At 57.2% G+C, this 25,629-nt stretch overlaps 1 protein-coding gene across 2 annotated transcripts in view; it reads right to left on the bottom strand.

Annotated features, from left to right (window-relative positions):
• Positions 1-41: 41 nt before the first annotated feature.
• COL26A1 (collagen type XXVI alpha 1 chain) overlaps positions 42-25,629 on the bottom strand; it is a 155,655-nt gene continuing 130,067 nt past the window's right edge. For both annotated transcript variants that reach the window (XM_074390287.1, XM_039460501.2), the window contains exons 4-13: positions 22,585-22,646; positions 16,612-16,768; positions 12,878-12,976; positions 11,463-11,618; positions 11,239-11,322; positions 9,407-9,450; positions 8,033-8,068; positions 5,917-5,967; positions 3,274-3,358; positions 42-1,670 (exon numbers count right to left, since the gene is read on the bottom strand). In XM_074390287.1, coding sequence (XP_074246388.1) covers positions 1,510-1,670; positions 3,274-3,358; positions 5,917-5,967; positions 8,033-8,068; positions 9,407-9,450; positions 11,239-11,322; positions 11,463-11,618; positions 12,878-12,976; positions 16,612-16,768; positions 22,585-22,646 — 935 coding nt within the window. In that variant the 3' untranslated portion in view covers positions 42-1,509. The remainder of the gene's footprint in view (positions 1,671-3,273; positions 3,359-5,916; positions 5,968-8,032; positions 8,069-9,406; positions 9,451-11,238; positions 11,323-11,462; positions 11,619-12,877; positions 12,977-16,611; positions 16,769-22,584; positions 22,647-25,629) is intronic.

Raw genomic sequence — 25,629 nt, 5'->3', positions numbered from 1 at the left:
GACGCAGACCAGCGTCGCAGTTATCACCGTACAGACTCACAGTGGGGAGAGCACCTTTATTGTCATATATATTAACAACGCTGCAGGCTGGTGGTCCCGCCCGCCTCTGACTGCCCCTCCATGAAGACAGAGATCGCCTCACCCAGACCCGCCTCAAGGGCCAGAAGATACCAGGGCCCAGCAGGACCAGACCATAGCTGAACAGGAGCAGCAAGAGCGCTGGAGACAGTCACTCCTGCTGTGAAGACAGAGCGCCCCAGGGCGGTGCCAGCACCTTCAGTTCTCTGAGTTTGCTGTCGTGGCTCTGTCCCGGGTCCCAGCCCAGCAAGAGGAGCACCAGGGCTGAGGTGATCCCGGAGACTCTGGCCCCAGAGGCCTTGAGGGCTCCAGTCAGCTGCTCTGGGCTGCCAGGGACCTGGTGCCTGACGTGGAGCCTGCCAGACCCCTAACTCTGGAAGGTGGGGAGGCAGAAGCATCTCTTCCCAGCAGGCCTGGGACTAGGGGACACTGACCTTGCTGTGCCATGCAAAAGTAGCAAGCCTACAGAGTCCCCTGAGACGGACTTGAAGGGTAAGGCAGAGGTTGCAAGTCCCACCTCTGACAGACATGCTCACGAATTGCTGCTTCCTCTGGCTCAGGGATGGGATGGACCCAGAGTGGGCCGGTGGGCTCAGCGAGACTGGGGGGCATTGGCTGGTGATGCCGATCTGGTGCGGGGGCCGCTGACCCCCAGTGCTGCTCTCTCATGGTCCTCAAGGTTGGCAGTGGCTTACTCAGGGTCTCCCAGGCCTCTGAGAGCAGCTGCAGGCCAGGCCACCCCCCAGCCAGTGGGGAAGGGGGCTGAGGAAGGGAAGCCCCAGGCCCTGCAGGACCCTGCCTGTCCCCCTGGGCTGGCTGGCCCAGCCTCCTGCAGCCCTGCCTGCCTCAAGGAACCATCCTGGCCCCGCACTCTCCCTATCTGAGCTTTCTCACGAAGAGGGGAAGCTGGCAGGGTCAAGAGACCACGGCTTCAGAAACTGAGGGGCCTGGGTTCAAATCCGGCCCCTGCCACCCATGATTTGGTGGCCGAGGAAGGGTTATTTCTACCATCCGAGCCTCAGTCCCCTTATGAAGTGGGGATAATAAGCTTACTTCCTAAGGGTTAAATAATGAGACAACATAAGGAAAGGTCCCTGGACAGGGCCAGTTACGGCAGGGACTCAATAAATGACAGGTATTAGGGTTATTCTCATTCCCAGCAGCCAGCCCACCCAGAGCCGTCTGCAGCCGGGAGTGGGGGGTGGGGGAGGGGAGGAAGGGACAGGCCAGAGAAGGGTTAGCACCCTGATGAGGGTGCTGCGCCCTCCAGACCCTGCCCCTGGAGGCATTATCTGTCCCCAAAGCCCCCCAGGCCCTCACAGTCGTCCATGCCTGGAGCCCAGTCCCCTGGGAGTGTCTTCAGGAGCCAGCAGCCACTCAGGCCTCTGGGCTGGGTCTCTACAGGACAGGGTGTCTCGGAGCAGTGGGCTCTCACTTCCTGCTGCTGGCGCGGTCCACGCTCTTCTGTCCAGGGTCGGGTCCAAGCAGGGCAGCCAGGACCCCATCGGCTTGGGGGCCACCCCTCTTCATCTTGAGGTTGGCTCTCAGGGTGGCATCCTGGCCAGACCCTCCCTCTGGGGAGGCCAGGGGATCTGGAAGACGAGAAGGAGGGTGGAGTCAAGACAGAGCCTTAGGAACACTTGGGGGCACCTTTGATCACGGTGCCTGGCCGCGGAGAGAGGCGCTTGTCTAGCGTGGAGAAGCAAGGCAGCAGCGGGCTTTCTGCTCCTTATGCATTCATTCATTCACAGATCCACGCATCCATCCATTCATTCACTCATTCACCCACCCACTCATTCATTCATGGATCTACGCATCCATCCATTCATTCACTCATTCACCCACCCGCTTGTCCATTGATCCATTCATCCATGTATCTGCCCATTCATCTACACTCATTCATTCATCTATGCATCTATCCATTCATTCACTCATTCACCTGCCCATCCATCCATCCATCAATCCATCCATCCATCCATCCATCCATCCATCCATCCATCCATCCAACCATTCATCCACCCACTCATTCATCCATGCATCTATCCATTCATTCACTCATTTACCTGCCCATCCATCCATGCATCCATTTATTCATCCATTCATCCATTCACTCATTCACCCACCCACCTGTCCCCTCACCCATCCATCCATCCATCCGTCCGTCCATCCGTCCGTCCATCCATCCATCCATCCATCCATCTATCCACTCATTTATTTATATATGCATCTACCCATTCGGTCACTCATTCACCTAACCACTTGTCCATCTGTCCATCCATCCATCCATCCATCCATTCATTCATTCATTCACCCACCCAGCTGTCCACTCCCCCATCCATCCATCCATCCACCCATCCACTCATTCATCCACCCAGCTGTCCACTCCCCCATCCATCCATCCATCCACCCATCCACTCATTCATCCACCCAGCTGTCCACTCCCCCATCCATCCATCCATCCACCCATCCACTCATTCACCCACCCGTCCACTCATCCATCCATCCGTCCATTCATTCACTCATCCATGCATCTACCCATCTACTCCCTCATCCACTTATCTACCTGTCCATTCAACTGTCCATGCATTCATCTATCCATGCATCCACCTATTTGTACATTCATCCAGGCAACCAGCCATTCATTCACTCATCCACTGCCCCCCCCCCACACCTACCCACCTGTCCATTCACTCATTCATTCACCCATTCATTCTCCAACAAGTACTTCAGGCTGTGCAGAGCCACCATCCACTGTTCTGCACCGGGGACTCCCAGAGGGTCACAGACACAATCCCATCATGGAATGGAAGGCTCCCCAGAGCACCACAGGGACAAAAAAGAGGGCTCAGAGAAGGGTCACAGAGGCAGACCTTGAAGCAGGTCCCAAAGCGGCAGTCTGTTCACCAGGCAGAGGGACAGTCCGAGCAAACGCATGGAGGTGAGAGGGGCGTCGGCATGGCTGGCCAGTGCTCTGCTTGCTGTGGCTACACTAGGGAGGGTCTGTGAAACTGGGCTGATGCACGTGGAAGTCCGTCATGGGCAGCAGGGAGCCACGGAGGGTCTTTGAGCAGGGGAGGGGCAGGGTCGGGCTAGGAGTAAGGGAGGGAGAGCAGAGACCCAAGGCAGCAGCCATGAGGGCGACAGGGAGGGAGGGGAGGGAGGTTCCCAAGTCTGCTGGTCCTGGTCACTGCTCACCGTGGACCCCAATCATGTGCTCCAGGATGAGGACTCGCTCTGCCAGGATCTTCAGGGCCTCTCTCAGCTGCTTGACCCCCTCGCTCTGGCAGAGAGGAAACGACCAGGGTCAGGGCCTGCCTCTTCCCACCCGACACCCTCACACTGCAAGTGATCATAGACCGAACATCATCAGCTATGCGCCAGGCCGGGCTTCAAACCCTATTCACAGACATAGAACTTGAAACACAGAGGGCAGGCAACCTCCCTGTGGCCACACAGCCTGGCAAAGCAGCCAATCCACACTGCAGGTCCACCCACCGGCCTCGACCCTGGGCTCTTCCTTCCACCATGGCTGGCTGGCTGGCTGCGTCCCCGGCAGGCTCTGAAAATACCCTAACCAGGGCAGGGCACCTATCCCAGGGCATGGACGTGGGAGGGTCTTTGCTTGTTTCCTTCCCTGAATGCCCAACCGAGAGCTCTCCACCAAACAGCAGGCAAAGGGGAGGGTCGGTGTGACCATGCCAGGCAAGAAAGACAGCAGAGAAAGCCACCACTTCACAAAGTGCCGGTGGGCAGCTGGCGCGATGGCGGCGTCTACACTTCAGGGACCCGGTCTACACACGGGCAGAGGACCTTGTGCATGGAGACACTTGAATGAGCCAAGACAGGGTGCTGACTTATTGAGAAGGCAGGCGCCAAGGCCACTCTGGAAAGAAAAGTGATGGTGAAGAGACAAAGCCACTGCTGTCCCCAGCCTGCCCAGCCCCGGGAGCTGGCAGCGGAACAGGTGCCTTCTGCTGGTGTAACTTGACTGATCTGTCTTATGTTCAGATTAATTTCACTTAAAATGAAACAAAAGGAAACCAAAAAGCGTCCCACTGGGTTACAGGAGAGAGGTCTGCCCGCCAGGAGACCAAAGGCAATGGGGAGTTGAGCCCACGACAGGGTCTGGGATGGGAATGTCAGTGTTGCGTCCAACTCAGGGAAGGAGCAGGGGACCAAGGACCTGGCTGAGCCTCACGTTCCTAAGCCACAGATGGTGGCTGCTGCTGTTTTATTATTACGATACTTTAGGTTCTGGGGCACATGTGCAGAACATGCAGCTTTGTTACCCAGGTACACACGTGCCTTGGTGGTTCGCTGCTCCCATCACCGGGTCATCTACATTAGGTATTTCTCCGAATGCTATCCTTCCCCCACCCCCCACCCCCTGCTATCTCCTGCCTAGTCTCCCACCCCGAGTTGTTGTGGGTTTTTTTTTTTTTTTTTTTTTTTTTTTAGTTTTTAGAGACAGCGTCTTGCTTTGTCACCCAGACTGGAGTGCAGTGGCACGATTATAGCTCACTGCAGCCTCAGCCTCCCGGGCTCAAGCGATCCTCTCACCTCAGCCTCCCGAGTAGCTGGGAGGACAAGCAGATGCCACCACACCTGGCTCATTATTCTTTTTATTTTTATTTTTTAAAGAAATGGGGTCCCGCTATGTTTCTGTTTCCCAGGCTGGTCTTGATCTCCTGGGCTCAAGCGATCCTCCTCCCTCAGCCTCCCAAAGTGGTAGGAGTACAGGCACGACCACCATGCCGGGGCAGATTGCTGTTATGAAAGGGAGGGGCCACGGTCACCTCTCAGAGTCCCGCTGTGAGTGACTAGCGTATCTGGGCTCATGCCTCCGCCCTTCTCACCTCTTACGCCTGGCTGCCCCCTGCACTCCCCAAGGCTGCCCTGATTCCAGCCTCTTCCCTTCCTCTGGTCTTTCAAGGACCTCCTGAATGTGCCCTGGACCCAGCCTGGCCCACCCAGCTCCGACACCCGCAGCGGGAGCCCCTCTCGGGCACTTTCAGTTTTAGCTTTCGAGGCCTCCCCTCCGGCCCACCGCAGCGGCGCCCCCATGCACCAACCTTCTGATTCTCTTGTACTCACGGCTGCCCTCAGCTGTGCCCCCACTGGGCTGTGAACCTCTCAGGGCAGGGATTCTGTGCACCTGCCGGCCCAGCACCCAGCTCAGGGCCAGCGGAGGGGAGGCGTTTGACTCCGGACCTCAGACGAGCCCTTCCGCCCCTCCACCACCCCAGCCCCAGCCTCCCCTCCTCCTCCCAGAAGCTGAGGGTCCCCACGGCCAAGCCCTTGCCCCCTGCTGCCCCCTCCCCCTGGCCCCGGCCTCTGCTGCTCCAATCTTCTCTCCTCAGATTCCCAGTCTGCACGCCCTTCTTCCCCCATCCATCCTCTGCCACATCCAGCAGCCCCGTCCCCGTCAATCCCCCAACGCCTTGACCTTGTGGCCACGTCCAGCCCAGACGCCATTCATGGGAGGACCCAGTCCCTTGAGAGGGACTCTTCAGCCTGAAGCCTCTGCCAGGGAGACTGTCTTTCCTACAGGTTTGTGACTCTCTCCCTGTCTCGGGAAGCCCCCCAAGGACCAGTCACCCCTCTGTGCCCCCCTCCCCCGCAGCCACCTTCTCACTCTCTCACAACCACTGCTGTACGCAATTCCCCACTGGGCTGCGAACGCCTGAGGCCAGGGACCCTGCCCAGCCGGTGGCCCAGCACCAGCTCAGGGCCGGCTGAGGGTCAGTGCAGATCTGTGGGACGCCCGCCCTCCCGTGACGGTGCTCACAGCCAAGGAGGCGGCGGGCGTGGGGGGACGTGGCCGGCAGGCATACTTACCTCCGCAGTGGGGGCCTTCTCTCCTTCTTCCCGCTTCACGCCAGGTTCACCCTAAGAAGCAAGTCACACAGTCAGCACCGGCGCCTGTCCACCCTCTCCAGTTGCCTGGGGGCCTGCAGGAAGTCAGGGGCAGGCCGTGCAGGCGGGGGCTGGGTCCGGAGGACTCCTATCCTGGGGTGAGCCAAGCAGGTGAGGCCGCGGCTCCAGGACACACCTGCATAACCTGGCATGGGTCGGGGAGGGTCCAGGGTTGGCTTTAGGTGCTGCATTCTGCTTCTGGGGCAGAAGAGACTCGGGTGGGAGCCCAGCAAGCTCATCCCTGGGCCCCTCTGGCATTGAGTACCCTGCCTCGAAGGGCTGTACTTGTCTCTAGCACAGGGCTGGTCATACCAGCTTCAAAGTCACATAGTTTATTTATTTGAGATGGAGTCTCGCGTTTTCACCCAGGCTGGAGTGCAGTTGTGCGATCCCGGTTCACCGCAACCTCCGCCTCCTGGGTTTAAGCGATTCTCCTGTCTCAGCCTCCAGAGTAGCTGGGATTACAGGCCCCCACCACCAGGCCTAGCTAACTTTTTGTATTTTTAGGAGACAGGGTTCCACCATGTTGGCCTGGCTGGTCTTGAACTCCTGACCTGTTATCCACCCGCCTCAGCCTCCCAAAGTGCCGGGATTACATGCATGAGCCCCTCGCCTGGCTGATTTTTTTGAGACAGGGTCTTGCTCTGTTGCCCAGGCTGGAGTGCAGTGGCACAATCATGGCTCACTGCAGCCTCTACCTCCTGGGTTCAAGTGATCGTCCCACATCAGCCTCCTTAGTAACTAGGACTACAGGCATGCACCATCACAACCCAGCTAATGTTTAAATATTTTTGTAGAGATGGGGGTCTTACTATGTTGTCCAGGCTGGCCTTGAACTCCTGGCCTCAAAATGATCCTCCCGCCTTGGCCTCCCAAAGCACCGGGGTTACAGCATGAGCCACCACCATGCCTGGCTCACAGCAACATCTAAATGTCCAGCTACTACTGTGTGACCTTGAGCGGGTCACTCTACTTCTTGGTGTGGTGCCTCAGTTTGCTCACCTCTAAAGTGGGATCAGTAACAGTATCTATCTCGGACTGTTACTAGGAGGATGAAGTTTGTCAATGAGCTTAGGCTAGGGCCTGGCACCTAGGCATGCCATCGCTGTGTCTCCTCTGTTGTGTCTGGTCACTAGGCAAACACAGGAGGAGGCATGGCTTTGGTGCTTGACACTCCCCAGTTCAAGCCAGGCTCTGCCACTGCCTCGCTGTGTGGCTTTGGGCAAGTGACTTAACCTCTCTGAGCCTTAAGTGGCCAGTTTTGGCAAACGGGGACAATACAGCATGGTCTCCTGGGGTCGCTGTGAAGCTTTCGTGCGCTGTGGGGGAAGGGAGCACCTTCACTGTGGCCAGCACATAGTAGGTACTCACTCATCAATGATCCGTACCTCCTCCCTGCCCCGTATCCCTGCAGCGAGGCTTGGGCGTCAAGGAAGCCCTAGAGGCAGGAGTTGAGACTCATAAATTTTTTTTTTTTTTTTAATTTGAGATGGAGTCTCACTCTGTTGCCCAGGCTGGGGTGCAGTGGCGTGATCTCGGCTCACTGCAACCTCCACCTCCCGGGTTCAAGTAATTCTCCTGCCTCAGCCTCCCGAGTGGCTGAGATTGCAGGTGCCCACCACCACACCCAGATAATGTTTGTATTTTTGGTAAAGATAGGGTTTCACCATGTTGGCCAGGCTGGGAGACTCATAAATTCTTGTTTCCAGGAAAGGCGATTAGAGGCCAGGGGTCTAAGCCTATTTCTGGGAGGTTCTAGACAGGAAGGGACTTCCCAGGTCACACGGCGTGTTAACCCGTGGCCTCAGGCCGCACAGCACGTGAATGAAAGGCCTGGGTCACACAGTGCATTAACCCAGGGCGGCAGGCACCCAGGACCGTCGTTCCCCCTCTGGAGGTCGATCCCCTCCTCACCCCAGGACAGAAGGTTATTTCAGGGCTTTCTCAGTCACTCCCTGTGGCCTGAGCTCCAGCAGGGCCACCCAGGGCAGAGCCCCCCTCCCCCAGCACCCGGCCCATCTGCAAAACCCACACTTACGGATGGCCCCACCGTTCCTCGCTCTCCAGCCAGACCCTGCAGAGAAACAAAGGAAGCGTGTGAGGGCCTGCCTGTCCTGGCTAAATCTCCAGTGCCCTCCAGCCACCCCGACTGCGCTCTGAGTCTGTAGAAGAAAAAGGGAGAGGAGGGTGGCCCGGCGGGCATGGGAAGGGCAGGCTCAAAGGCCTCCTGGGCCCCGCAGGTAAGGCCCCTGCCCACTGCGCCTCATCCCACACCACACACTCCTTTGCTCACTCCCTGAGCCTTTTCCCTGCCTCAGGGCCTTTGCGCCTGCTCTATCTGCCTTCTGGCGCAGCTGCAGAGGCAGGGCGAGCTTGGGGTTTGGGGCTGAGTCAGGGTTGGGGTGACGCCTCCCCACGGGCAATTCTCAGGGCAGGGTTGAGAGGCTGAAGTGGAGATTCCGTGACCTGGCCCAGGTCTGCCTGCACCCTCTGTGCAACCTCAAGCAGCATCTGGTCTCTCTGGGACTCAGTTAGCTCATCTGTGAAATGGGGGTGATGCTAACACCTCCCTGTCACAACGGGAAGAGGATATAGTCAGCAAAGAGCTGCTGCTGCTAATAAAATTAAAGTCTCAGCCAAGCACGGTGGCTCAGCCTGTAATCCCAGCACTTTGGGAGGCCGAGGCAGGTGGATCACTTGAGGTCAGCAGTTCGGACCAGCCTGGCCAACATGGTGAAACCTTGTCTCTACTAAAAATACAAAAATTAGCCGGGTGTGCCGGCAGGCACCTGTAATCCCAGCTAATCTGGAGGCTGAGGCAGGAGAATCACTTGAACCCAAGAGGCAGAGGTTGCATGAGCCGAGATTGTGCCACTGCACTCCAGCCTGGGTGACAGAGGGAGACTCTGTCTCAAAAACAGTAATAAAAAATACTGGCCAGTCACAGTGGCTCACGCCTGTAATCCCAGCACTTCAGGAGGCCGAGGCAGGCAGATCACCTGAGGTCAGGAATTCGAGACCAGCCTGGCCAACATGGTGAAACCCTGTCTCTACTAAAAATATAAAAATTAGTCAGGCGTGGTAGCAGGCGCCTGTAATCCCAGCTACTGAGGAGGCTGAGGCAGGAGAGTCACTTGAACCTGGGAGGCGGAGGTTGCGGTGAGCCGAGATCGCGACATTCGCTCCAGTTTGGTGGACAAGAGCGAGACTGCGTCTTATAAATAAATAAATAAATAATAAAAATTAAACAAAACAAAATAGAATCTCGCCGGCCAGGCCGACCGGCCCCTTCCTGAGTGACTCTTGCTGGTAAGAAGGTGCTTCATCTCCCCTAGGAGACAGCACCCCCCTAGGAGACAGCACCCCCCACCCGATGCCTCCCACACCATACCTACAATGGCAAAATCCTTACCTGGGATCCAGGTGGTCCTGGGGGACCTTGTGGCCCGGGAGGACCTGTGGGCAGAGTCACAGTTGGTCATCTGGGCCCAGAGAGGGGCGCCCCCAGCCTCCCACCCCAGCACCTGTTCTGGATCTGTCTCCATGGGCAGCAAAGGAGGGTTCGGAAATGAATGGGGGGGAGGAGGGAGGCACCCCCACCCAGCTCTCCATCCTTGGGGCCCAGAGCCGTATCCACCGGCTGCCCACAGCTCTCACACCTCCTCCTCCCAGGGCCTCATCCACGAGTCCTCCCAAATCCCAAGACCTGGCAGACGAGGGAGGAAGCCTGTCCAGACCGGCCCAACGCCCCAGTCAGCTGGTCCGCGTACATCTCAGGTCTGGCCCGCCTTGGGACCTGGGACCCATCCCTCTTGCCGGGGTTACTATAGCAGCCTCCTGGCCTTCCACCCTCCGTGTGGCCCCCTCAGAACATGCTTTCAAAAATGCAAGCCCAGTTAAGTCTCTTTCAGGTTTCCCGAAGCCCTCAGCCCAGCCCCTTCCCACCCTTCCCACCCTCCCTGCCCCAGCTGGACACCCTTCTCGCGTCTGCTAAAGCTGTTCCTTCCTCCTGGAGCCTCCCTATCCCTCCACTTTCCCAGCAAACCCTTTCCTGTTGGTTTTCCTACTAGTCTGTCACAGAGCATCACCTCTTCCAGGAAGCCTTTCCAGCTTTCCAACTCTCCTCTAGGCGAATCCCTTATGTAAACCAGCCACCGCCCATGGCCACTGAGGTTTACACGTCTGTCTCCCCCATGGGCCATGGAGTATCCAGAGGGCCAGGCTGGGTCTCATGTGTGTGCCCCCAGCTCAGAGAGAAAGATTCCTGACTAGTTTCCAGCCTGCTTGGAAGAGTGAGGCCTCAGTCTCCCACAGCCTCCCATGGCGCAGGGAGCCCCGGGCTGGGCTGTCCAGCATGGCCTGGCTTGCAGGTTTGAAGAGGGCATGTGAGGACAGGCACTCCAGGGGAACAAACATCCGGACCCTAGCCAGCTCTCCTGAGACCCAGCCTGTCACCCGAAGGCCCCCAGGTACCCTCCGAGCTCACTCCCTCTCCTCCCTAGAGCATCTGCTGAAATGTCACGTTTCGACGGGGCCTCCCCGCCACGCCCCAGCTTCTCCCTTGTAACTCTCGGATCCTATGGAAGTCACAGATTTGATGACATGCCTGTCCTCCACTAAAAAAGATAGTGTCACGGTGACATTTTTTTTTTTTTTTTTGATTAGTCAGGTGTCCCGGGAGCCTAGATCACTGTCCAGCACATGGAGTAGCAGACGCTTAATGAATGTTTGTGGGATGCACAGAGGAACGAATGAATGAATGAATGAATGAATGAATGAATGAATGACTCCCTTCCTGGGAGAGAGGGGCAAGGTGGTCAGCCCCCCACTCCTCCGCCACTGAGGAACAGGGACGATGGAAGGTCAGGCCAGGACTGACAGCCAGGTCCCAGCCCCTGGGTCCTTGGTTTCTGCCTCAAAGTTAGTGACTTCCTGCCACCCCTGTCCTGACCCCATTCCCCCAGTGTGTGTCCCGATGTGGTCCATGCAAGGCAGCCACATGCAGCCATCTTATTCCAGCAGAACCATGTGGGTTTCCTGCATCCAGTCCTCCAGGGGTGCAGCCACCAGGAAATGAGGGGCTTCACTTCCTGCCACATGGCAGGTGGGACAGACCCAGTCCCCAGCACTGTCAGGAAGCCAGGGACCCCCAGCCCGCCTCCAGCTCCCCTCGAGGCCCCTTGGCTCAGGCCCAGCCCTGGGGGGCTGGAGTCCTCAATGCAGGCCAGCCCACCATTCACTTACCTGGTGGGCCGGGGGGACCCCGGGGTCCTGGGATGCCCGCCAGTACTGTGTCCACGATGGCAGAGGCCAGCCTTGAGTCTCCATCTGTGGGAAGAGCAGAGCGGCCAGGGCTCTGGTGGGGCAGAGCTGGCAGTGCTGGGGGGCACTGAGCCCTGAGCCAGGCCGCATGGAGCCCCCACAAGCAGATACTGTCACACCCCTGGCTCCCCATGCACCACACTTACTGTCTTTGTCTGTAGGTGGCTGCAGGGAGTAAAGGGCGCCCTGGGGGCTGCTGTTTGGTGAGGGGCCCAGGCTGCCTGTTGGGCCGGGTGGTCCTGGGGGGCCAGGGCGCCCCATCTCTCCAGGAAGCCCACGGGGCCCTGGAGGCCCCAAGAGCCCTGCAGTGAAGAAAAGAGTAGTCACTGTGGCGGCCGGGGCCTGGTGGGAGGCCGAGACATCACAAATGGGGAAACTGAGGCCCTGAAATAAATGGGGTTGGTCAGGGGCACACAGCCAATCCGTGGTGGTCTCCGATCCACCGTCTTCCTGGGGGGTATCCTGGGATGTAAATGAAATGGCTTCCCCTTCCCAGCCCAGTCCAGAGGGGACACTTGGGGGCAGCTGGGGAGGGTGAGGGGGGCAGGGACGGTGAAATTAGCAAAGGCTCTGGCCAGAGGCCTGTTGGTCCCTCCCAGGGACTACAGCTCTGTGGCAGGGACACCAAGTATAAGCCATCATCCTGGGCTGGCCCTGCTTCTGCTGAGCCCAGGGTCCTTCCTTTGCAGGACCCAGGAAGAGCTGGGAAGGTGGTCTCCGGAGGTGTTGAAATGGCTGAGAACAGCTCCTGGGCCCTGACAGCCTCAATGTTCATGCCTGTACCCGAAGCCCTCTGAAGACCCTGTTTTGGCCACGTGTGGTGGCTCACGCCTGTAATCCCAACACTCTGGGAAGCTGAGGCAAGCAGATCACCTGAGGTCAGGAGTTCGAGACCAGCCTGGCCAACATAGTGAAACCCCGTCTCTACTAAAAATACAAAAATTAGCCAGGCGTGGTGGTGAGCACCTGTAATCCTAGTTACTCGGTAGGTTAAGGCAGGAGAATTGCTTGAACCATGGAGGTGGAGGTTGCAGTGAGCCTAGATCATGCCACTGCACTCCAGCCTGGGTGACAGAGCACAAGATTCCATGTCACAAAAAAAAAAAAAAAAAAAAAAAAAAAAAAAGTGCTGGCGTGGTGGCTCACACTTGTAATCCCAGCACTTTGGGAGGCCAAGGTAGGTGGATTCCCTGAAGTCGGGAGTTTGAGACCAGCCTGGCCAACATGGAGAAACTCCATCTCTCCTAAGAATACAAAAGCAGCCGGACATGGTGGCAGATGCCTGTAATCCCAGGTACTTGGGAGGCTGAGGCAGGAGAATCGCTTGAACCCAGAGGCGGAGGCAGTAGTGAGCCAAGATCGCGCCACTGCACTTAGCCTGGATGACAGAGCGAGACTCCCGTCTCAAAAAATAAAAAATAATGTAAAAAAAGACCCTGTGTTACTTGTACCCACAGCACCAGGGGTGCGGGTGCGCGGGACACCTCGCCTATTGGGGTAGTGGAGGAAACCCAGCCCCTTCCACGGGTTGACAACATCATGTGAGTGGGGTTTTTCTTACCAGGAGGCCCTGCTGGGCCCTTCTCTCCTGTCTGGCCTCGGTCACCTTTGGAGCCCGGGGGGCCTGCAGGCCCTGGTGGTCCCGTCTGCCCCGGGGGGCCTGAGGAGAGGAGACAGGGCATCAGAACACCGTGAACCCCCAGCCTCCAGCGGCTCCAGGCCTGGACACCGGGGCAGCCGGCCAGCCTTCCCCCAGGAGCCCGCCTACCTGGGACTCGCCCAGCAGGCAAAGGCACTCACATCACCTTTCACTTGTTGGTTTTCCAACTGACAACCAGTTTTGCATGTATGAACATCACTGATACCAAGACCTGCTTTCGTTCCCATTTTAAATGTGGGAAACCTGAGGCTCGAGAAGGTTGGTCCCTTGCCCAAAGTCACACAGCCAGGCCGCAGCTGAAGTTGCTTAGCTCCAAATCCCTCTCTCACACCTTCCTGTCTCTCTGCTTAGGGTCAAGAACCAGGCTTGTGACAAAACGCTTCCCAGTATGGCCTCCCAGGAGGTCCTGAAGGATGCATCTTCCCAGCTCCAGGCCTCCACGCCCCAAGGGCGGACAAGGTGATGGAGAGGTAAGGCCTGCTGTGTGGCCAGGGGACACAGTCCTTTCTCCCTCTGGTCCAGACAGGATGCTCAAAAATGTCTGCTCAGCACTTTGGGAGGCCGAGGCAGGAGGATCCCTTGAGCCCAGAAGTTTGAGACCAGCCTGGACAACATAGTGAGATCCCATCTCTACAAAAGATACAAAAGTTAGCCAGGTGTAGTGGCGCATGCCTGTGGCCCCAGCTACTGGGGAGATTGGGGTGGGAGGATGGTTTGAGCCCAGGAGGTCGGGGCTGCAGTGAGCTCTGATCACGCCACGGCACTCCAGCTCAGCTTACAGTGCAAGACCTTGTCTCAGAAAAGAAAATGTTTGCTGATCTGATGAAGGACTGCGCTGAGTCTTAGGGCCCCTTGCACCCCGGCTGCATGGGACTGTGGCACGGTAGGGAGGGCCTGGCTGGGGGCTGCCGGGCTGGGGAGAACCCCACCTGCTCTCTGGGATCCAGGTTGGCTGCAGGTGTCACCATGTGTGGGGTGTGTGCCCCACCTGGTGGCCATTCTTGAAACTGCAGTTTCCTGGTTGGCGAGGTCTCGCTAAGTGTGGGAAGCAGAAAAGTTCCTTTTTAAAGTTTCCTTTCTTGTTAAAGAATAAGTGTGCTAATAACTTTGTGAAGCCCTGTCCTATGTAGCTGTGAGACCGGCCATGCTTACAGGCACGTAATATATTCTACGTCCTTGTGCTTTAACTAAGATATCCGTGCTGGACGTGCTCACGGGCATGTCCCAGCTCGCCATTGCTTTTACCTGCTCAGAAAAGTTTTCACTTACTAGCCAATCGGGTTTCAGTTTAGCTTGTGAGGTCTGGCTCCCGCCAATGGGGATCAGACACAGCAGTAAGGAGACCCCAGATGCACAAGGGATACATTTGTGTGTGTTCCTGTGTTCATTGTACTCTCGTGGCACAGTGGCTGGTGAGGGTGCCCTTCCTGCAGCCCAGGAAGGAAATATGGCGTTGCTGAAAGATCCTTTGTCTCAGTGCTCATTTTTCTTTGTGGCACTGAACATCTATTTCCAACACCAGGAATCCCCGTTGGGGGCCCTGGGTCCCCGGTGGGATGGGAAGTCCCCTCCTCCTCCATCCCCAAAGAAAGATTTGAAGGTTGTAGGCTCGAGGGGTGGGCCACGGGGCCAGAGTGACAGATGTCTCCCTTCCCATAGGAGACCTGAGCTCAACCCTCCTCCTGAAGCCTTCAGTCCCTTTTGAAGAAAGCAGGATGCCCGCCTCTCCTTCCCCGGCCCTGGGACTGGCCACTGGAGGCCACCTCTGTCACACATCTCTCCTCCCTGCTCTGGCCCTGCTCCCCAGCCCGGCATCAGAATAGACACAGAACAGACGGGAGACAGAGCGGGAAGAGGGAGAGTGCCCCCTCCGAAGGGCTCTAAGTGCAGAGAATCATCGAGGCAAGATGCCCGGGTGTGCTGGCTTGCTGGGTGACCGCAGGGGTGTCACTTAACTTCTCTGAGCCTCAGGTGTCTTCCCTGTAACCTCAAGGTCTCCAAGCTTTGTGTGAAGATGAAAAATGATATTAGTAGGCCGGATGTGGTGGCTCACGCCTGTAATCCCAGCACTGTGGGAGGCCAAGGCAGGAGGACTGCTTAAAACCAGGAATTTGAGACCAACCTGGGCAACATAGTTAGACCTCATCTCTACTAAAAATTTTTTTTAAAAGCCAGGTGTGGTGGTGTGTACTTGTAGTTCCAACTACTTGGGAGGCTAAGGTGGGAGGATCACTGAGCCTGGGAGATGGAGGCTGCAGTGAGCTATGATCATACCACTGCACTCCAACCTCAGTGCCAGAGCAAGACACTATCTCAAAATTACATTAAATTACATTAAATTGTAAAAATGTGGCAGAACGGAGAGTGGCGGATGTCCTCCAATTCCAGCCAGAGTGTCCAGACAGCAAACCCCAGAAAGAGGTGGGAGGCAGTAAGTTCCCACTCCCTGGCCAGACAGAAAACTGCAAAATTAAACCCAGAAGGCTGGGCTGGGGGTCCTAAGTGCAGAAGCCAAGGGGCAGGGCAGGCACCAAAGACAGTAGCTGAGATGTAAGACAACAGGGAAGGGTGGGGACTGCGGCAAACTGCACAGCCTGGACTGGACCTGCAGTGGCAGCTGTGACTCCACGGTAGTTGATTGTTTCCATGCGGGACGGCCAGTCCTGAGGGCCAATTCTCTCATTTTTATTTTTATAATTTTTCTTTTTTGTAGAGACAGGATCTCACTATGTTGCCCAGGCTGGTCTCGATCTCCTGGCTTCAAGTAATCTTCCCACCTCAGCCTCCCAAAATGCTGAGATTGTAAGTGTGAGCCACTGCACTTGGCCAAGATCATCTACTTTTCTTTTTTTGGGACAGAGTTTCACTCCCGTCACCCAGGCTGGAGTGCAGTGGCACGGTCTTGGGTCTCACTGCAACCTCCACCTCCCCAGCTCAAGCAATTCTCATGCCTCAGCCACAGGAGGAGCTGGGATTACAGGCATGCACCACCGTGCTGGGCTAATTTTTGTATTTTCAGTAGAAACAGGGCTTTTGCCACGTTGCCTAGGCTGGTCTTGAACTCCCGACCTCAAGTGATCTGCCCGCCTCAACCTCCCAAAGTGCTGGGATTACAGGTGTGAGCCATTACTCCCCTCCAGACCATCGACTTTCCTTGTCTTTTTTTTTTTTTTTTAGATGGAGTCTCGCTCTGTCCCCCAGGCTGGACTGCAGTGGCACCATCTCGGCTCACAGCAACCTCTGCCTCCCGGGGTCCAAATGATTCTCCTGCCTCAGCCTTCCAAGTAGCTGGGATTCCAGGCGTGCACTACCACGCCAGGCTAATTTTTGTATTTTTAGTAGAGACGGGGTTTCACCATGTTGGCCAGGATGGTCTTGAACTCCTGACCTCAGGTATCCACCCGTTCTCGGCCTCCCAAAGTGCTGGGATTACAGGCGTGAGCCACCGCGCCTGACCAGATGGCCTACTTTTTACGAGAAACTAAAAATCCTGGCTTTTAGGTGAAATTCCCCAGTTTTCAACAGTTAAGCTTAATTTTTCAAAACGCCACGTGGCATGTATGAACCAGAGAGCTGCGCGTGTGGCCTCCCTCGGGAGGCTGCCCCGGCCCGTCCTCTCTGAAGCCCTCACTCACCAGCTGGGCCTGTGGGCCTTCTCTGTCGTGGCCCCGGGTGAGCGAGAGGGATGGCGTCAGGGAGGGAGTCCTCGTTCCAGGGCGGCGGGGTGCTCTGGGGGGACGGCAGGTCGTTGTCCGGGCTCGAGGGCCGTTCTGCTGCTTCTAGCAGGAGGACCTGGGTTGAACGAGGCAGACAGTCAGGTCCCTGTCGGGCCGGGGTGGGGGACATGGGACCTGCAGCCGTCCGTTCTGCGTGTGCCCCGTCACGCTCCTTGGTGGGAACACTTCAGCCGCATCCTCCTCCTCACATCAGGAAAGTCCTCCTGGACCCTAAGGTTCAAGCAGTGCCCTTCAGACACCTTCAAAGTCCCCGTGCTGGCCAGGAGCAGTGGCTCATGCCTGTCATCCCAGCACTTTGGAAGGCTGTCAGGAGACTCACTTGAGGCCAGGAGTTTGAGACCAGCCTGGGCAACACAGCGAGACTCCCATCTCTACAAAAATGAAGAAAATTAGCCCGGCGTGGCGGCACACGCCTGCAGTCCCAGTTACTCAGGAGGCTGAGCTCAGGAGTTCAAGGCTACAGTGAGTTATGATTGTGCCACTGCGCTCCAGCCTGGGCAACAGATCAAGAAGACCCTGTCTATTAGAGAGAGAGAGAGAGAGAGAGAGAGAGAGAGAGAAAGGGAAGAAAGGGAGAGCGGAGAGAGGAAGGGTGGGTATAAATACATTCCTTATGGCACGTGATCTTTAGAAGGTTTTCCAGAAAAACAAAAGTAGCCAGGTTGCTTGGGACCAGCCTGTAGGGCAGCCCCATCTGTCTCTCCTTGAGTGACGCAGGAGTCAAAGGCGGCGGAGACCCAGAGCCCCTACCCAGAGACTTTCTCCTTCGTTTAAACCCCCTGAAAGCCAGGACTCAGAGGCCCCGTGAGTCCCTGCTGCCCCCAAAGAGGCCGGCAGGGGGTGCTGTGTGCCTGAAATGGGCTCAGGGTGGTTGGAGGTTCCTGCTGGGAACCTGGGTGGGCCCCGGGGCCGAGGGGCATCAGGGACCCGCTGGGCTGGGCTGAGGGTCCATGATGCACAGGCAGATGGTCTCCCTGAGTAGCCCCCTCACCAGTTCTGCAGTGCTCCTGGGCCTGGGGGACAGTCCTGGGATCTGGGGACAAAGTGGCCTGCTCTGGGCTCCTCCCCAGCAGGTGCGTCCCCAGGGCATGCTCCGCGGCTGCTCGGGGCTCTGACCCTGCACCCAGGCTCCTGGCTGGGCCCCCTGGGCTCGGGCCCCGCTGTGGGCTGCAGAATGGGCTCTCACCCCACCTCCCTGCGGGACACGGCCCTCTGACGACCTGGATGCCTGGCCCAGGCCACTTTGACTCCCCAGGGCCAATTCTTTCAGCCCCTCCCCTTTCTGGTCCTTAGAAGGGCCCATGAAACCCGGAGGGTCACTGTGGAGACATCACAAATTAGGTGGAGACAGAGGCTCAGAGATGGCAAGTGACTTGCCCGAGATCACCCAGCAAATGGGCAGTGAGGCCGGGGCCCCACGTGGTGCCTCATCCTCCAAACCACAGTTGATTCTCCCAGCAGCTCCGCCTTGAACCTGACTGAGCTTTGCGGAGGCAAAGAGAGGAGGGGCTGCTGGCTCAGATCACACAGCAGTGAAGGGTGGGTCCCCAGCCTCCTGACCCCCAGAATCCCCAGGAGGAGGGACGGGTTCCTATTCCTGCCCCGGACGCTGGCATCCCTGGAGAAGCTGATGGGCCACAGCCAAGGTTAGGGGCTCTGGGGAGGAGCAAGGAGACTGTGCCCGCCGGGTCACGTGACGGAAGGGCCTGGGACGGCCCGTGCAGGGGACTTGGAGAACTGTCAGGCGCTCTTGCTCCGGGGCTGGGGGCAGGGGGTGGGGTGAAGGCTGGAGTGTCTTTCCTCTTTCTTTTTCTTTTTTTGAGATGGAGTTTCGCTCTTGTTACCCAGGCTGGAGTGCAATGGCGCGATCTCGGCTCACCGCAACCTCCGCCTCCTGGGTTCAGGCAATTCTCCTGCCTCAGCCTCCTGAGTAGCTGGGATTACAGGCACGCGCCGCCATGCCCAGCTAATTTTTAGTATTTTTAGTAGAGACGGGGTTTCACCATGTTGACCAGGATGGTCTCGATCTCTCGACCTCGTGATCCACCCGCCTCGGCCTCCCAAAGTGCTGGGATTACAGGCTTGAGCTACCACGCCAGGCCGCCAACTTCTTGTCTAAGGGAGAAGCAGCCCCACTTTCCAGGCTCTGGGTTGCTGCTGTTTTATACAAGCCACCTGACTGCTGCTTTTCCTGTCTGGAATCTGCCCACCTCGCTCCTCTTCTGGCTCTGCCCTCGCCTTGCTGGGATCCCGGCCTCTGCCCTGGCTGACCCTGAGCCTCTGATCTGAGCTGAAAACCCAGCTTGCAGGCTCGCCTGACCTCAGCACGCCTCTGGTGCTGCTGGGCTGTCTTCACAACTAACCCAGCTGGTGTCCCCTCCCCTCTCCGGGCCACTGCCTCTCAGGGCCCTCTGATTCCGGCCATCAAAGTGCCCAGTGGGGCCAGGTGCGGTGGTTCACGCCTGCAATCCCAGCACTTTGGGAGGCCAAGTCGGGAAGATCACTTGAGGTTAGGAGTTCGAGACCAGCTTGGCCAACATGGTGAAACCCCATCTGTACTAAAAATACAAAAATTAGCTGGATGTGATGGCGCACGCCTGTAATCCCAACTACTCAGGAGGCTGAGTCGGGAGAGTCACTTGAACCTGGCCCGGGAGGTGAAGTTTGCAGTGAGGTGAGATCATGCCACTGCATGCCAGCCCGAGTAATAGTGTGAGACCTTGTCTCAAAAATACATAAATAAACCCCCCTAGTGGCCTTCTCAACGCATGTGGGCATGCGCCAAGCAGGTGGGCAGCTGGAAGGTGCCCCAGACAAGACACAGGAGCCAAGATAGGAGTCTCCCAGCCCCTACCTAGAAATGCAGACAACTGTCAAAAGGAGGGGGGCTGCAGAGTGTCCCCCTCTCTTCACACCCCCGGCCCAAGCTTCCACCCCCAGCTCCCCACTCGCGAGCTGCCTGAGCTTCCCCACTCGGGACCAGCCTCAAAATGAAGAGACTCCAATGTCCGTCTTCCAGGCCAGCTGACTGGCATCCAGAGGGAGAAGCTGCCAAGGTGGGTGGAGCTAGGATGGGAATCTTGGACTGGGCTCCTCCCACACACTGCTGTCCCTCCCTCCAGCCCGCACACAGCGCTCAGGGTCACAGGGCATGCCCTGCCCCGGGCCTGCTGCTGGAGGCCATGGAGAGGATGTCGGGACTGGCAAGGCCGCAGGGGGAACCGCGCATGATGGGAGGGCGTGGGCCAGGTGGGCGGGGGACAGCTGGGGGCTCGCCCGTCCTCTCCTCGAGCTGTGACTTCTAACACCCACAGTCCTGCGCTGCAGCCAGGGCTGCTGCTCTGCGCCAAACCACGCAGAGGCCCCGGTCCTGGGAAAGTGTCCATCACGCCGGGCACGGCTCGGGGACCCCACCTTTTCCAACATCTCAGGTGCCAGAAGCTCACCCCGTCAGCATTCTAGGGGTCCTAGCCCCAGCTCAGCCCGTGTGGAAACACTTGCTCCCTGGAGTCCTCCAAGAGATAAGAATCCAAGGAGGACAGCCGCGTCCCTCCCATCCCAGGCCTGTGCCCGAGCTGCTGGGAGACGCTGCCCACCCATGGAAGCGCTGGAGGACAGGGGAGGCTGTGCATGCGTGCCCTGGGCCCCCCTCCCCGTCACTGCTCTGCACGACGTCTCCCGCACACCTGCGTCTGTGTCTGCAAGGTGGGAATAGTGACAAGGCTGGTATAGGTGACAGCACTAATACCTAACTCCTGGTCAGCATTAGACCATTTCCAAACCCGGGTCCCACCGCCATCTCCAAGGAGGCTCTCAAACCCCGTCTCTACTAAAAATACAAAACTACTGCCTGTAACCCCCGCTCCTTGGGAGGCTGAGGCAGGAGAATCACTTGAACCCGGGAGGAGGAGGGTTCTGGAGGTACTGGGTTCAGGGCCGATGCTCTGATCCCTTCCACAGATGAGGAGAGAGTCGCCCAGCGTGCGAGTGGCGGTCCCACAGATGTCTCACGCCAAGCCACATGCCCCTGCAACCCCAGGTGCCACTTGGTCAAGCCCCCAGGGCAGACGTCACGGCCAAGAGTAACATGGAGTTGTCCCGGGCTGTGTGTGTTGACGTGTGCTCATCCGCGTTGTGTGCATGTATCTGTGTATGTGTGTGTGCCACGTGCATGCATGCTTGTGCATATGTCTGCTTGCGTATCCGTGTGTGCATGTTTTTGTGTGTGCACGTGTCTGTGTATGTCTGTATGTGTATATATGGATGTGTGTCCACGTGCACGCATATGTGTGTGCACAGTGCCTGTGTGTGTGCATGTGTGCGCACATATATCATGTGGGTAGGCATGTGTCTCTTCTGGGGGGGCCGCTGCTGTCTGGGCTCCAGTCGGCAGTCCTCACAGCCTCCCTGCCACGTGGCCCTGCGCACACCCTCTCTTTGGGCAATGCCGAGTGCTCCGATCGCCACAGTTCTGCCAGGGAGTCAGCTCTGCCTCGGGCTCAGGCGATGCCAGCCTTCTGGTGCTGGCTCTACCCTGGGGGGCAGGCAACAAGGCCGACCCCGCTGTCCCAAGAGGCTCTGTAGATATTTGGAGGCTGCCTCATCCCCCCAGACCTGTCCTCTCCTGGACCGAGCCCCTCTGGGTAAACATCAGAGCCGGCTTTCTAAGCTCTCTGAGAACGGCGCTTGTCCCTCCTGGGGCTGACACTGTTGATGTCCCTCGAGCTCCTCTCGGTCCCACCTGGCTTTGGCTCCTGCCTGCGGCCACCTGCAACTCTGCCGAGGGCTTTCTCCAGACACAGGAGCTTGCATGAGCCCGCTGAGGCAGCAAGTAGCCTCGGGGACGTGCTACCCAGCGAGGGACAGAAGAGACACCTGGCTTCATCGCCCTAAGGTGGGCTGGCTCCGGATGTGCTCCAAACCTCCGTCTCCCAGAGGGATGGTGGGATGGAGCCCCAGGTGCCCCCACAGGTCGCCTGCCCATAAACACACCCGTACTGGGCATACCCTTCTCTGCCCCTCCCTGCCTGATGCTGCCTGGGGCCACTGCCATATAAATTACTTGTCCATTATGGATTCCTTCTGTCGCTGGACTGACTCCACTAGGGAGTTCTCTTCCCAGGCTGGGCGCAGTGGCTCAGCCTACAATCCCAGCACTCTGGGAGGCCCAGGCAGGTGGATCACCTGAGGTCAGGAGTTCGAGACCAGCCTGGCCAACATGGTGAAACCCCGTCTCTACTAAAAATACAAAACTAGCCAGGTGAGGTGGTGCATGCCTGTAATCCCAGCTACTTGGGAGTCTGAGGCAGGAGAATTGCTCGAACCCGGGAGGTGGAGGTTGCGATGAGCTGAGACGGCAACATTGCACTCTAGCCTGGCAACAAGAGCGAAACTCTGTCTTAAAAAAATTTTTAAAAGGGAGTCCTCTTCCTATAGACCGGGCTGAAAGCTGCTCACTTCCCAGCCGTTCCTCCTCCACGGAGTCTTTTTCCGTCGGTTTCTCTGTGCCCAACCCTGTTCTGGAGTAGGGCACAGTGGCCCTGGAGGGACAGAGACTCCCTCCTCATTCGGCTGCCTTCTGGGCATCCAGTCCCCCAGCCCCCCAGCCCCCCAGCCCCCAGGGCCTGGGAGCTCAGCACCATTCTGCCCTGCCCACAACCAGCCTGCTGCCTGGGACCTCCCAGCCCAAGAAGGCTACCCAGAGCCACCAAGGCCTGAGCAGTGCCCGGTACCTGGGACCAGCTGTCCAAGCCTGCCAGGCAACCTGGGGCTGGGAATTCCCCAGCCATACCCAGTGGATGCCCAATGCTTCTCCCCACCACCCTGCGTCCTCAGGCAGCTCCCAGGCCCAGACTTCCCAGACTGACTGACCTTGGCCTCCAGTGTGGTGAGCCGCTCACTCATGTCACTGAGCCGGGTGCAGTTCATGCATTCTGAAAGAGAAAGGAACTTAATGAGAGCAGAGTGTAGACCCCAGGGAGAGAGCAGCCAGTCACCAGGATAGCATCTGGGCAGGCAGGCAAGCAGAGAGATCGCCAATCATTTTGCCTGTAAAACTCCTATTCATCCTTCAAAGCCTTACCCTCAGAGCCCCCTCCTCCATGCAGCCTTCGGGACCACAGAGCCTCCCTTCTGAGCATGTGCGGCACCCTGTGGTGTCTGTTACATTCAGACACAGTGATGCCGTGAGCTGGTGAGCACCATGAAGGCAGGGGTCTTTTTCTATTCTGTTCACCAATGAATCTCAGTGCCTGGCACAAAACAGGGACTCAAAAACCACCTGACAATTGATGAGAAGATTATGAGCTGGGCCCCTGATTTTGAGAACCAGAGTCTGGGGAAGGAGTTGGGCTAATAGACGCAGGCTGGGAAGGAAACGCCAAAGCCAGTCCAATCAGGGGTGGGGGACGGGCAATCAAGGAGGATGTCCTGAAGGCAGTGGCCTCAAAGATGAGACCCGAGGGCTGCACAGTGGCTGGCCAGGTTCAGCACAGAGAAGAGCAAAGGCATTCTAAAAGAAGAAGACATGGATTCTGTGGAAGTAGACAATTTCCTTTTTAAAGTTTCCTTTCTTGTTAAAGAATAAGTGTGCTAATAACTTTGTGAAGCCCTATCCCGCGTAGCTGTGAGACCGGCCATGCTTACAGGCATGTAATATATTCGACGTCCTTGTACTTTAACCAAGATCTCTGTGCTGGACGTGCTCACGGGCATGTCCCAGCTCTCCACTGCTTTCACCTGTTTAGAAAAGTTTTCAGTTGTTAGCCAGTTGGGTTTTAGTTTAGATGGTCAGGTCTGGCTCCAGCCAACGGAGATCAGACACAGCAGTAAGGAGGAGCCCAGATGCATAAGGAAGACATTGGTCTGCTTTTCCTTTGTTCATTGTACTCTCGGGGCACAATGGCTAGTGAGAGGGCCCTTCCTGCAGTCCAGGAAGTAAAACTTGCGTTGCTAAAAAATCCTGTCTCCGTGCTATGTTTTCCTTGCGGCACTGAGCATCTGCTTCCAACACGTTCTGAAACCGCGCCTTTTCCGAGGCTGGGAGGGGAGTGAGCACACGGCGGCTTGGCCAGCTCAGAACGCACTTGGGAGCTGCCGAGGCCGGAAAGGTCAAGGAGCCCCGACACCAGGGGCCTGGGAAGGGGCTGTAGCAGTGTCTGTAGGTCACTGGAGGGTCTTAGGCGGGTGAAATTCAAGGTCAGGTTTGCATTTTCAGAGGCTCACTCTGGCAGCAGAGCGTGGAGCGGGTCGAAGAGGGAGGAACTGGAACACGGAAGACCAATTAGGAGCCTAGTGATGCTGACCCCCAGCCAAGCACACAGCTCCCTGGGCTGTAATATCTTTTTATGTCTGTCTCCCGCAACGCCTGAGACCTGGAGCTCTTTAAAGAAGAAATAGATGGTTCAAAGCTGTTCTAAAGAGCTTGTATTGCTCTAGAAGTCAAGGGACGCCTAGATCCTCTCATTCCTCAGCTCAGTTCAAAGCCTCAGCCTGCAGGAACCTCATCCCTATTTGACAGACACATAAGAGGTATTTGGGTAAGTGAATAGCTCTGGCTTGGCATGCCAGGGCTGCCTATCTCGCTGATTGGGAGTGCCAAGGACTGGAGCTCTTGGGCACAGTCCACGGCCCCCCAACACTGTCAGCCTCCCCCTTGTTCTTGGAGATATCCCCATCTTGGTCAGTGAATGCAAATCACCTTGCAATTTTCCCTGTCCTTAAAAAAACAAAAGGCGAAACCAGGCGCGGTGGCTCACGCCTGTAATCCCAGCACTTTGGGAGGCTGAGGTGGGTGGATCACGAGGTCAAGAATTCAAGACCAGCCTGACCAAGATGGTGAAACCCCGTCTCTACCAAAAATACAAATATTAGCCTGGCGTGATGGTGGGTACCTGTAATCCCAGCTATTCGGGAGGCTGAGGCAGAGAATTGCTTGAACCCGGGAGGCAGAGGTTGCAGTGAGCTTAGATCATGCCACTACACTCCAGCCTGGGCAACAGAGCGAGACTCTGCCTCAAAGAAAAACAAAAACAAAAACAATTAGCTGGATGTGGTGGTGTGCGCCTGTAATCCCAGCTACTTGGGAGGCGGAGGCAATAGAATCATGTGAACCCAGAAGGTGAAAGTTTCAGTGAGCCAAGATCACACCATTGCACTCTGTTTGGGGAGGTGTCTTAGGACCCTGGGAATAGGTGGTCCAGGCTATGCCCTCCCCAGGGGTGCTCAGTCTCGGGTCAAGAGGGGACAACATCCCACTCTCTACTCCCCAGCGACATGTGGGCTAGCAGAGGGCTCCTCTCCCGCCTTCCCTCCCTTCTACCCCTGGCTGGCCCAACTCAATGATTGATAAGCACGCGTTAAGGAATAGAAATCTTTCTCCTCCATAAAACCTTGTCACTAACTCGGATGCATAAAACACATTAAAGACTGAGATATAAACACTGAACTTTCAAACAGCTAGAATCATGGATAGTTTTCTCACTCTGGGAACTGAGCAGGACTTCACCAACGACACATGATTCAGGGAGGTGGTTTCCCGGCTAAACGTGGGGGACTGAACGGTTTCCTTCTATTTCCTCCCAGGAAAGGGCTGATGAAGAAATCAAAGGTATCCATGAAGCAAAGGGAAAGGCAGAGGGAGCTCTTGGCAGATGAAGGATGCAAGGGGCATGCAGCCGGGTGTGCCAGCCCAGCCTTGCAAACCCAAGGTGGGGATGGAAACTGGGAGCCGCTGGCTCTCCTGAGGCTCTAGATGCCCCAGATGGGACAGGGGAGGGAGTCATCCCTGGAAACAGGGACCTGCCAAAGTTGGAAGACCCACCAACACTGACATTTGGGCGCATCTGTGATGAAATGGAAGGGTCCCTAAAAGACCAGTCTCCATGCAGTCCCCAGTCAACAAGGTTCTGGCATTCA

Source organism: Saimiri boliviensis, chromosome 20, assembly GCF_048565385.1.
Source record: "Saimiri boliviensis isolate mSaiBol1 chromosome 20, mSaiBol1.pri, whole genome shotgun sequence".
Classification (NCBI taxonomy): domain Eukaryota; kingdom Metazoa; phylum Chordata; class Mammalia; order Primates; family Cebidae; genus Saimiri; species Saimiri boliviensis.
The sequence above is the reverse complement of the archived record's forward strand: the minus strand, read 5'-3'. Positions and strand labels throughout refer to the sequence as shown.